Genomic DNA, 13,302 nt, shown 5'->3' on the forward strand with positions numbered 1-13,302 from the left:
TTCCATCTAACTCCATTCACCATTTTATTTCTAATGCTTCTGTCATTCATCTCTCTCTCTCTCTCTCTCTCTCTCTCTCTCTCTTCTCTCTCTCTCTCTCTCTCTCTCTCTCTCTCTCTCTCTCTCTCTCTCTCTCCTCTCTGTGACGCTTTTCTGTTCTTTCAAGTGTCACATTCTCTCGCCAGAAGAGATTAACAGTGAGTGGTTGAGTCACAGCACATAGTCTTAAAGTGTATGGTCTTTGTTTCCCAGCGCATCAGACTCTGAGCTGCAGCATCTGTTTTATATTTCATCGTAAAGTACACATTTTAGTGAGCATGTTTGCACACTTGAACCGCTCTCAAAATGGTATCTAAGCTACGCCGTGGTCGGCCGTTATTTTACTCAGCTGTTTGCAAGACAGTGTGCATTAGACACCAGTTGTTGGGAGTTTAAGTGCGTCGCTATTTGCCAAACATGCTCATTTCATTTTTCACTTTTGAGTTAAGACTCCCCGGTGATTTATCTCGGAGATTATTTGCGGTTTACAAAGAAGAGATTGGGAGATAGGAAGGAACATTCATAACATAACGTGTCAAAATACGTAACTGATGCACGACCTGAAGTCTCTGCTAAAACCGAGCGGTTTTGGTCTCTCGGTTTTTATAATTAGTCGCTGGGATCGTTGCTGGTGTTTATAAGCTACAGATATGCTGTCATTCAAACTGCCAGAGCACAGAATAGGAGGGTGAGAAAACAACAAAAACAAATGTCGGAGTGGGGGGGTGGACGAGGAGAAAATGTACTCTTATCGTCTCCTTCTGGGCTGGCGAGTGCAAAGCCGCTGAAACGCCGTGACAATCCGGTTAATAAAGTATCGGCGTGCTAGACTACAGACCACGCTCTCAGAGGGTGGCAAGAGAATATTTCTGTTTCGACCCAGTAGGGAAAGATTCCTAATTCTCCTCCACAGTCTCAGTGTTCCCAGAATGTTCCCAGACATTTAATCCCAACCAACGGCCACGGGGAAAGAAAAAACAACAACCACGCACGAGGAATTGCAATCCGTTCGGGTCCGACTGTAGCTGGAGTGCGCTAATTAAGAAAAGGTCACGAGGAATCTGAGCGGTTCCCTTTTAAGTGGATTATAATGTGGATTTGATTATGAAAGTTTGTTTCATGCATATGCAGTATTTATGTTAAGCTGACAGCACAAGAGAGTGGGTGAATGAGAGAAAGCTACTGTTATTTACTTCTCTGACTCTCAAAGATCATAAAAAAATACCATTTATGGTATTCATGTGTTCTTTGTGTAAGAGAGAATTTGTGTGTATTTGCTTTGTGGTATTTTTGCAAGGAAAATACGCAGGCACGTGTGTTTGTGTGTGTGTGTGTGTGTGATTGGGACTGGTTCATGTAAATAGATAAAAGGATCAGCAGAAAGAGAGAGGGAGAGACAGCAGAAACAGTGACCAATGGAGGGAGTCAGAGAGGGAGAGACAGCAGAAACAGTGACAGATGGAGGGAGTCAGAGAGGGAGAGACAGCAGAAACAGTGACAGATGGAGGGAGTCAGAGAGGGAGAGACAGCAGAAACAGTGACAGATGGAGGGAGTCAGAGAGAGGGAGAGACAGCAGAAACTGACAGATGGAGGGAGTCAGAGAGAGGGAGAGACAGCAGAAACAGTGACAGATGGGAGTCAGAGAGGGAGAGACAGCAGAAACAGTGACAGATGGGAGTCAGAGAGGGAGAGAGCAGAAACTGACAGATGGAGGGAGTCAGAGAGGGAGAGACAGCAGAAACAGTGACAGATGGAGGGAGTCAGAGAGGGAGAGACAGCAGAAACAGTGACAGATGGAGGGAGTCAGAGAGGGAGAGACAGCAGAAACTGACAGATGGAGGGAGTCAGAGAGGGAGAGAGCGAGAGAAAGGACTAATGAAGGAGAAGCTTTACTACTTTCCTGCACGCGCACACACACACACACACACACACACACACACACACACACACACACACACACACACACACGAACACTCAAATATTTAATTAAAAACACTTTTATTACACTCATTCTGCAGCTATGATTCATTACAAGTGTGGGAATTTTCTTAACCTTTTCTTATCTACCCTCAATCACCTCCCACACTCCCTCTCTCTCTCTACTTCCCCACTCCCTCTCTCTCTCCCTACTCCCTCTCTCTCTCCCTCTCTCTCACTCTCTCTCTACTCCCCCACTATCTCTCTCTCTCTCAGGGAGTCCTCGTGCCTCTGCCTCAGCCCTTCATTTTCCCTCTCCATCCATCATCCAGCAGTCGGGCCCTTACTTCAGCCACCCCACCATCCGCTACCACCACCACCAGGACCCGCTCAAGGAGTTTGTGCAGTTTGTCTGCGCTGATGGCACAGGCCAGCCTGGCACTCAGGTAACACGCGCTCTCTCTCTCTCTCTCTCTCTCTCTCTCTCTCTCTCTCTCTCTCTCTCTCTCTCTCTCTCTCTCTCTCTCTCTCTCTCTCTCTCTCTCTCTCTCTCTCTCACACACACACACACACACACAGGGCATGTCCAGCTGCATGCACAGGTGATCCTCTGCACACGCCTTACCGGCTCCTCAGAACTGAATCTAACCCTTTATCTAACATTGCTGCTCAGTCTCTGAACACACTCTCTGCTGTTCTGCACAGCAAATGACTTAATCAGAGCATTTCACGCTCTCTCTCTCTCTCTCTCTCTCTCTCTCTGTCTCTCTCTCCCTTTTTACTTTAGACGTTATCATCATCCATGCCCTCTGTTCCTCATGCACTCATTCTCTGACCTGGTACATGAGTGTTTGAATGCATGGCTGCGTGTGTGTGTTTGTGTGTGACGCACACATGTGTGTTACACCATCATCCCTCACTCTGTGTGTGTGTGTGTGTGTGTGTGTGTGTCTGCAGCCTAACGGGAGTGGTCAGGGCAAAATGACCGGCTCTTTCCTGTTGCCTCCACCTCCTCCGGTGGCACGGCCGGTTCCCTTTCCCCTGCCTGACCCCAAACCCAGCCCCACACACCCCGACGGGGGACTCGGCTCACCCACATCGCCCTGTAAGTCACGCCCAGACTCCCGAGCCTCTTCATGCCCCACCCGCCACCCCCCTAGAATGAGGGCTGTTTAAAATAGTTTTTAAAAATAAATAAATAAACAGAAGATTAGAAGCCCTCTGTGATCCAAAAACAAAGTGGTGCAACAAGGCAATTAGGAAAGTAGCTCGGTTTCATTTAAATGGCTTGTTCAAATCGAAAAGTGTTCTGACCCATGACCCTTCACCTTAGGAAGCAGTAAATGTCCTTGTAAACTTAAACAATAGAGCCAAAATGTTTTATCCTTTAGAGCCAAAAAGGTTAGATTTTGTTCTCCATCTTCTTTTTCTCTCTCTCCATCATTCTTAGTTTTTTCACTGAGTTCTTTCCGGTTTATTCCTTTTTTCTGATTTTACTGTCATTATTGGCTGTAGTTTACTGCCTAAGTTTAGACTAAAGTGATCTCGCAACTCCAAAATGTAAAAAAAAAGACATTTCAAAGCAAAAAGGTCTGCTTATAAAGTTCTGACTTCTCCATCTCACACGCATCTCTTGTCTGTTGTATTTCCATTTTGTTTGCTATCGTTCTCTTTATTATCCTCCCTGCCTCGCTCTCGAGATCCAGTTCAAGGCAGTTGGCGTGGACTCCTGTAACGCGCAAACAAACAATAAATTGACGAATTAATGAATAAATGAACACAATGCTCCTCTTACTCCCACAGTGCCATTAAACGCTACTGTGACACACAAAAAACACAACAACAACAAAAAAAGACAAAAAACAACACACAAAGTCCAGTGAATTTACGGTCTGCATCTCTGCGGTCAGGAAGTGGCAGGAGTGGGTTTAGGCTGCGTGTGCGTGCGAGAGGCGCTGAGCGAGTGGGCTTGGAGTCGGCAGCGCAGGGTCATGCTGGCCGCAGCCGGCATAAACACAAAGTTTGCTGTGGAGTGGACAGTGTTGGGCAGGTTACTTTTAAAACTGTCCTTCAGAGAAAATGGAGCGACTTTCGACTACAACAAGCTACCTCAGAAGAGTAGGAAAGGCAGACGCTACTGCCACGACTGATGTCAATTCTTCTATTAATTTCAAGCGATAAACAAAAGACGCTCGCCGACCGACGGCTCTCTGCAAACAGCGTAGTCTCGTTAGCAGCCACTAACCTCCGTGAGTCATTTCCATCCAGTAGCTGCATGATGTAATAGATTAATAAATACCGCGTCCAATCAGGGTGCTGATTGAGGGTGCTACTTCATTTAAAACGTAGTGACCTTATCACGTTCAACGGTGCAGCTGCTTGTCGCTATTCTCCGGCCCACCCTTGGGAGGGGACATAGAGCGGCTTTTCTCTCCCGTGTGAACAGGGGAGCGGGGAAGAGGGCAATTGCCGAGCTGCTGCGCTAGCCCCATGTGCCCATGTTAAGGGGTTTGTGTCCGGGGGGGGGGGGTTGAGGGTGTCCGGGCCGTACCAGCGGAGGAGCAAAGGGACAGTCAGCGTGAACGAGCCCTTCCCCAAGGCCTGTAAGACAACAACCCCACCATTTTTTCTTTCTTTTCTGTTTTCATGTTGCCATTCCTTCCGTGCACCTGAACTGTTCTTTTAAGATTTGTTTCTCATTCTCACCCGCTCTCTTTCACTTGTTTCTTATTGTATATATGTACGGTTGCATTTGGTCATATTCCAGAACCTTCTATCTTTGTCTTTTTCTGCTTTTATATTTTACTACTTTAGTTTTTCTTGCCTTTACATAAATGTGTACGCACATAAATACTTGAAAAGTTACATGAGCGCGCACACACACACACACACACACACACACACACACGCATACATACATTTCTTCTCCTCTCATTTTTCTCTCAGTACTCCTTAGGCTTACCCAAATAAAATCTTTTTGACATGTTTAGTCTGAATTTGGAGTCCAGTGTCTACAGCTGCCCTGAATTTGATCAACACGGTGCTCACAGATTGATGGCTCCTATCTTCACCCGTGTCACCAAAATTCATAAATGCTTCATCAGTAGTTATTGAGGACTTTAATAAGTGAACACTAAAATAAAAGCCTTTTTTAAGGTCAGACAATTTTTTAGGTCAGACATGATTTTCTCTTAGAAAACTACTGTGTCTGCCCCTAATTAAACCAAGAACAAGGTTCAGAGAATAGTTTACAGCTACAACATTAATGATATTTCAGACTGCAAAGCCATTGAAGTACTATAGATGAAGTTATTATTTTGCTAGAGCTCTGTTAAATGACCAGAAACACTGACTTTTGTGTGCATGTGCGTTTGATGTGTGTGTATGTGTGTGTGTGTGTGCGTGTGTCCAGCATACTCCACGGCAAGCTCCACAGCTCCCAACAGGTTTGTCGGCATCGGAGCACGGGACAACTTTCTAAACATCCCACAACAGACACAGGTATGAAAACACATCTCTCTCTCCCACACACACCACTACCATTCCAGAAACATGATCTATAAATCGCTATGCCCTGACAACATGCTATTCAAATACAGCCCTCCCAAAACACACACACACACACACACACAGAGCACATAAATCTGACTGCGCTGTGTTTCACTTGCCTGTGGTCAGTGGAGGGGTGTACTAGAAGCCAGATGTGGGCTAGGGAAGCTCCTGGTTCAGCCCGGGCCGTGGGCCTGGCCCGCAGCCGCGGAGCTCCACCCTCCTCCACCCTCTGCATGTCTGTCATTGGAGATAAAACTGCAGGAGCCACCAGTTAAGCACCAAGGCCCTCAGTGCAGGCAGTGTGTGTGTGTGTGTGTGTGTGTGTGTGTGCGTGTGTGTGTGTGCGCGTGTGTGTGTGTGTGTGTGTGCGTGTGTGTGTGCGTGCGTGTGTGTGTGTGTGTGTGTGTGCGTGTGTGTGTGTGTGTGCGTGCGTGCGTGTGTGTGTGTGTGTGTGTGCGTGCGTGTGTGTGTGTGTGTGTGTGTGTGTGTGTGTCGCACTCTCTCTCTCTCTAGCACAGGCCTGTTGAAAGTGAGGTTTTATGAACACCTGGATGGATATTTTACAGAATACTTTACAAAACCCCTTGCTGTTTTTAAAAGTTCCCCAAACACACAGCTTTTCACACATACACACAGACATGCAAGCATACAAATGCGAACACGCACACACATACACACACGCCACACGCATGCACCTGTATACACAGAAAGACTTGGGATAGATACCAGATGGACACTCACTAACAAGTGCTGGACAGTATAAACTTGTCAGATTTTCATGTCCTGTGAGAAAAAGACATAGGAAGGAAGAGAAGTTCTGGAAGAAAGAACTGCTTGGGGAGAGAGGGAAAGAAAGAGAAGACGAGAGCAGGAGAGAGAGAGACAGAGAGAAAGAGTCACGTCTCAACTGTCTGGTTGCCCCCAGCAACCAGACATGATGTCATAGGCAGTTGAACATGAACTTGGTGGGGAGTGGGCGTAAGAGAAAAGGGCAGACTGGACACAACCAAGAATTGGAGAGAGACAGACACACAGACGGACCACCAGTTAGTGCAAACGTCATCGCAGTAGTGCAGACCTGCCAACAAGCCGGTCAGTCCCTGCAGAGTCTTAACCTTTTCACCAACTTTCCAATTTGTCGTTCTGCTGTGGCACAGAAATCAACACATTCCTTTGTCTCCATTATACGAAAATCCTAAAGTAAACATGGAAAAAAAACCAAAAACAAATCCTAGTATAAACATAGAAAGGCAAATCCATTCGTTTTCAGCTCAGCTCCCAGGACACCTGAAGCAAGCAATTAAGAGGACTGGATACCTGGTGCAGTTATACTGGGAGCTGGGATAGATCGAAAACGTGGACAGTCTGGGGGACTGGATCAAATATACTGCCCCATAGTGAAATGTGAATATGTAACTTGGCTTCTCTCGCACCCTTGTGGTCAACTTGGGTATTGCTTCCCCTAGAAAACCTTTCTGCAATGTTGTAGGTGTTTCAAAGCAAATCTTAATAGCACACAAAAGCTTAAAAGACACTCGTTGCACTTTGCTATGTGGTGAAGTGCAGTTCCTTGAATCTATGCAGTCACAACACAAGTGGCCTAAAGTTCTGGAGAGGTTTTACATTTCAAAGCACATCGAGATCTGCGCATTTCACTGTGGAACTCAGTAGAGTGGAATTAGATTGATCTCCAGCAGTTCTGTTAACAGTGGTTGTATTTAAAAATGCTTGGTGGACAGCATTGACTAACTTATGAACTAATTATGTTGTTTTTTTTCTGCTATTTTTCAGTCTTGGTTCCTTTGACACGATCTTTCTGATACATACAGACACCAAGTCTGTAACTGAAACAGGAAAACACAAAGCTAGGTATGGACCACTATTAGCAAATCACTCGCACCCACCCCGATCGACTTGATCTGCGCGGATCCTAAAACCATCAGCACAAGCCCTTGAATGAGGAATGTTCCTTGTGATTTTTCAAAAACTGGAAAACTTCTACATGATTCTGAAAATCTGGAAAAAGGAAAAAAAAAAAAAAAAAAAAAAGGAAACTGGAAAACAACAATACAAACACCAGGAATGGACGATGTTTGGAAATCAGGAAAAAAAATTTGATTCCATAATGGATGAATCAGAGACATCTCCCTACGTTTTCATAATGTTACCAAGGCAACCTGAATATTGACCAATCTTTTCATTCTTTATTTTATTTGTTTTCAGTCATCCACCAATCACACAGCATGGAGTAAGCCTTTGTTCATTTATACAGTTCGAGCTGATTGGTTCAAATTTAGTAACTGCAATACTTTATGTCCAATGAAAATTAAGAAAATGATGAATCAGAACTCCACCATGAACTGTCACCCATATACTCTGCTCTGATTGGCTACCACCTCATCTGAACATGACCCTTACGTCAGTGGTTTGAACATGCTCAGGTCCATGCATCCGATTGGACTTGTTTGCATCACTCTGATTTGTTCTGACCAGCACTTTCTGCTTTGGATTTTCCAATTACGATGGCCAATAATGTCCAATTATGTTTGACGTTTATTAAAAAACCTGTGACTATACCTGTCATATAGCAACAGACTGACAGGGAAACGCAAAGGTAACATTCGGTGCGCAGTTTATCCCATACACATATCTAATGCACTATACAAGCTAAAATTTGATAATGGACGACTTGAGGTCGTTGACCTCGTTCTATGAGGGGGGTCAGAATACTGTGATCAGTACTGGGAACAGGGCAAGCTAGCTTTGGGACAAAAGGTTTATTTTCTTTCCTTTTGGCAAGCAGGCTGTCAGAACATAATAGGTGGCCTTGGCAACCCCCCCCCCCCCCACACACACACACACTCACACACAAAAGCAACTCTTCTAGCAATACAGCACAGAGAAAAAAAACCCAACATATATCGGAACACCTACAATCAAGTTTACACACCCGTTTGTCATTAGGTTATCAGTTAACCACAATAATTTCAGTGTTAGCAATAAACTGAAGACAGTGATGCATTAGCCAATAAACTTTGTTATAAAGCCTTTATAAATGCATAAATAGAATTGTCACAACTCACCGTGTGTACTTCGCTTCCACTGGTTGGGTCTCAGCCGTAAGGCTATGACATGAGGAGTCATTGCATAGAAGTTTCTATGCTGCATTTTTGAAGGGTTTATGGCACACGCCACTGCAGTGTGTAGCACTGGTCTTCTGTTTCAGTGCTACTGTTTCAGTATCTTAACATCATTAGGATCTTCAGTAAAGGGATTGAATTTTACCGTTGTCTGCTGACATTTTGGGTATTTATTTTACAGCAGTTTTCTCCACTGTCATTTTAGCTTGTTTGAACTGGTTTTATTTTGTGTCATCGGGGTTTATTTTGGCAGCAGATGTAACTGCATGTGAGTTTAGCGTTCAGGTTTGCTTTCACACGTTACAGTAACAATAGACCCTGCAGTTTCTAGAAAAATATTTCTCCCCCAAAAACAATAACAAGTTGATAAAATCACCACCACTATTGTGAGTTCTAGTCTTGGGGTTGTTGCTATAACAACAGCCACCTTCATTCATACTACATCCACATGCCTGGTCACACTAAGCATCATTGTTCACTTCCTGTCCAGGTCAAAAGTTGTTCATATTTCCTCTGTGCAAGTTGTTTTTGTGTTTTGGTTTGGCAGTTGCCAGTTATGTTTACAGTGTCCTCCTTAACGCCACCATTTTGGCTCATCCCACAAATGTAGATAGAACTGATATAGGCCATCCTCACAGTTAATTCTGAATGGAGTGTGTGTGCGCGCGCACACACACACACACACACACACACACACACACACAACATTGCATTACAGCATACAACTAAAAGCTTAAAATGAACAGCGGGACCTTTCGTTCACTTCAGGCCATCTTACTCCATTACGATCCTTTTATTTAATCAAGATATAAACAAACCAGTAAGAGCATTACTATCATAACCCAGCATCGCTGCATACATACAAAACCACTGATATCACAAAATAACTGGACTGCCTGGCTGTCAGTCACATGTCAGGGATTCTCATTGGCTGAGACCAGCTCCTTGCCCACCCCTTCTTCGCTCTTCCAAAGCACACAGCTTAATTAGGATTCTGATCCAACATCAACCATGTGTCAAAGTGCCTCTGTATTCCCCTCTATATGCAACCTGTCTGGCATTGAATTCAGGGTCTGTGCTCCGTGTATAAGCTACAGCATTAATGTACTATATGTATCAAGGCTTAGCAAGAACCAGAACATAGGAGACTGGAAACGTCACATTTATAAATATATATTATGCAGACTTCATATCATACTCATATGTGCTGTATATATATGGAAATATGTATAGTAGCTCTTCTATGAAATACGGCAGTCTAGTTATTTTTTTGACTTTTCTCCCCAGTCAGTGATATCATCCAGTCTACAAAGACGCATGTACATCATGTATGTTCAGCCACCCCAGGCCTCTAGGTGGAGTCATCCACACTACCATCAACAGACAGGTGACCCATAGAAGTCATTGAAATAAAGGGTTTCTTTGTTGGGAAAGTATTAGTATTTGGTGAAAAGAAAGAGCTATTTTTAGCGTGAGCTGTGTGCAATGTGTTGGGTGGATATGTTAGTCTGTATGAAAACTTTAAAAACACAAGAATGAACTTTTGAATTTTCTTCAAGTCCACTTGTCCTGGACTCTAAACTCAAGGGCCATGAACAGTATCCCAATCTTTGTAAATTTGGGGGGAGTTTAATTTTTATTTTAACTTTTCATTTACCTTTCCTTTTTTTTAATGCTTTGTTTGAAATCTTTTGTTTTTAAACTATTAGGGAGGGTGGGCAGAAGGAACAATTTTACAACTTGTCAAAATAAGTATGTATTAAGATATGACGCTGGTGCTTGTTTCATATATATGAAAGTATGTTGAGTTTACCATATGGGAATAATACTAAACAAAGACTGTTTTTCTTCAGACAGTTGGTAGGAAATGCATTAATTCTCTTCTTTTTTGTACTCACTTGGGGAAGGGTTCGTATTTTTCTAGGTTGTGACAAAAGGCATTTTACCTCAACCTTTAAAAAAGAAATATTCCACTTTTAATTCCTTAAACTCCTAAAATAAGAAATCAATTATCAAAAAGGATTCAAAGCAGAGTACATTGACAGTCTTTCACTCACCACCAAAAACAGTCTTTGTTTTTCCAGTTCATTAACATGCTCACTTACCTTTACGTTCAGAGACAAGATCACCTTAAACTGGGGATGCATCATCATTAAGTCATACTTTTTTACTGTAAAATAAGAAAAAAGTACTTCAGAAGCAAAGTGTGTTACCTTGGTGATGATTTCAGAAATGTTGTAACGTGAGCCAAGTATTTGTAGAAGTTCTTGTAGTTTTAGACAATTATTCTCGGTGCAGACAGGTTCTTGGAAGACAAGGAACGTTCCAGAGACTGAATCACGTTGAAGAATAACACTCAGATGGGCTCCGTCTCCTGCTGTGCCCATATGAACACTTTCCCTTTGTAAATGACCCTTCATCGTACTTGTGACGTAGTGTCGTAGTCAGCGAGCATTTAAAGGTTGTTCCCCTCAAAGTGCCTTTTGTTCACAGACTCCATCTTGTAAAACACGAGAGCCCAATTCTTAAAATTGTCGATGAAAAAAAAGTGTAATTCCCACCCCATTTTACCGCCTTCCTTTTTTCAAGCTTTTCGAAGCCGTATATATAGTATATAGTAATACAGAAAATGGATGTGATTTAGTTCTTTTTATTGTTCAATACAGAAAAAAGTTAAAGGCAAAAAAAAAAAAAGAATTCTGCTACTTCTCTTTTTTCCTCTGTGTTTTTCTCAGTGTCTCCCACTCTCTTTCGTTACTGGAGAAGTCGTAAAAGATGTCGGCCTTACCTTGTTCTGCTCCCACCCTGTTCACTCCTACCCCCTCTGGTGGAAGGGTTGGTGGGGAAAAAAAAGAGATGCGAACCCATTTATTTTTCTCCCCTTTTGAGCAGAATTTCTTCAGCTCATGGTAACTCTCTTTGTCTGTATGCTTCTTATTGCTGTGCCATACGGATCTGTCCCATTCTGCAGCTTCTCCAATCTACTGCTAGTGTAAGTGAAGTGTGGACCCTTGGGCTTTGTGGGGTCAGCTCCAAGTACAGACTGGCTCCTTTTTCTCTGCTCCTCCAACACAGACCCTAGGAACAGAAAAACTGATCTCAGGTCAGCATAATAAAGGGCCAGCCAGCGCTAACGGAATTGTGGGATGACCGATGGGGAATATTTTTTTTTTTTTTTTTTTATTGGGTTGTGATTTTTGTTGTGGATGTTCCATTATTTGGGGGTAATAAGGTTGTGTGGGGCTGAGGGGTGAGACTATTTTTTTTGGCTAATGGGTAATTTTGCAACACCAGTAAATTTGGTGTAAGTACAGGATACCAGGTCGTACAATCCCCTGAAAGCGGGGTTATCTCCCTAATTTATTTGTTTTTAGTTCAATTTCGTACTTAATCTGAAATTGGTTTAAGGCTTTCTGTCTGGGTATAGTCCAGGAGATTCTTTCCCAGGGAACCTTAGACCCTTAAAAGTACATAAAGCACCTCTTTTTTTGTAGAACTACTTTAAGATACTTATAGGCTTCCTGAGAGCACCTTATAGCCAGACATAAGTATGAGGCAGTATGCACTTGTAAAACCTTCAAATATCTCACATGGGTCACACTTTATACACTTATACAATTAGGTTGTGTTTGTTTTATTCAGAATATTCAATATACGTCAGTTCAGCAACCTTTTTGCCCATCATAAAAAGGCCCATTTTTACAGGGGTCTTACAGCAGAAAATGTAAAACATATCATGTGTACTACTGTGGACCAATGCATAACTCTCTACATCTGGTTTCAACAAAGACTTCAGATTCCCATCATGGCACAAGTCTGTCTGTATAGGCTTTCAAATACATTTCTAACTGCCTCATGTTATCTGTCTGTTGTTTTTGTAATATTTTTTTTGCTTTGCTTTGCTTTACGCTGCCAGAGGTTTCTGTGCTTCAGAACCTTAAAGAGTAAATCCCATCTACAGGATTCATGTTGTAATAGCACCCCCTAGTGGATCCTGGTGTCCTGCACTTCCAAAAGAGGCTATTTCTGCTAGCGGCCCCCCAGAGCCCACTGGCAAATGTGCATGTTAACTACAGATTCTTTTCCATTATAAAGAATAAAAAACAGTTTGTAAAGAGCAGCAACTGGTTGAATAAATGATGTTCTTGACTGTACAAAAGCACCGGAATGTATTTTTTCCCTCTAAAATAAGGACTATTTCTAACTATTTATGTGTAGTCCAAGGTAAACATAATCTCACCAGGTGCTTTACAGAGCATTTTCACTTGTGTATTGCATTCAGCTGCATATATGTTTATATATACATTCAGGATTTTTTTTTTTTTACTAAAACAAAAACCCAGCCCAATTTATGATACAACATATTTTTAAAAGTGTGGCTGTGGTCCTAATATTCGACTGAGCCCACTGTCTGACACTCACTCCCTGATAAGAACTGGAATCATAAAATCACACAAATAAAACCTACCAGTGATTTTATCAGTGCTGTACATATACAAACCTACCAGTGATATCAGTGCAAATCAATCTGAGGTTTAGGCATCAGATAAGATTCATTCACTGGTGCATATATGGTGAAAATTGCAGGGACTGGTTACTGGGGTTTCCAGAGGTTTGCAAAAATTTAACACTTGCTCCAAGCAACAAGAGACC

General features: G+C 42.8%; 1 protein-coding gene across 20 annotated transcripts in view; it reads left to right on the forward strand.

Moving 5' to 3' along the window:
- nfixa (nuclear factor I/Xa) overlaps positions 1–12,808 on the forward strand; it is a 97,555-nt gene extending 84,747 nt beyond the window's left edge. For 10 of the 20 annotated variants that reach the window (XM_035534886.2, XM_035534888.2, XM_081701311.1 and 7 more), the window contains 4 exons: positions 2,234–2,403; positions 2,915–3,062; positions 5,370–5,458; positions 7,301–12,808. In XM_035534886.2, the coding sequence (XP_035390779.1) occupies positions 2,234–2,403; positions 2,915–3,062; positions 5,370–5,458; positions 7,301–7,315 (422 nt within the window). In that variant the 3' untranslated portion in view covers positions 7,316–12,808. Of the gene's footprint in view, positions 1–2,233; positions 2,404–2,914; positions 3,063–5,369; positions 5,459–7,300 lie in introns of those variants that run through there. The other 10 variants (XM_035534891.2, XM_035534892.2, XM_081701312.1 and 7 more) reach the window with 7 other exon arrangements.
- The last annotated feature ends 494 nt before the right edge of the window (positions 12,809–13,302 follow it).

The sequence above is a fragment of the Electrophorus electricus genome, chromosome 18, assembly GCF_041902795.1.
Source record: "Electrophorus electricus isolate QZ-2024a chromosome 18, ASM4190279v1, whole genome shotgun sequence".
In the NCBI taxonomy this organism is placed as follows: domain Eukaryota; kingdom Metazoa; phylum Chordata; class Actinopteri; order Gymnotiformes; family Gymnotidae; genus Electrophorus; species Electrophorus electricus.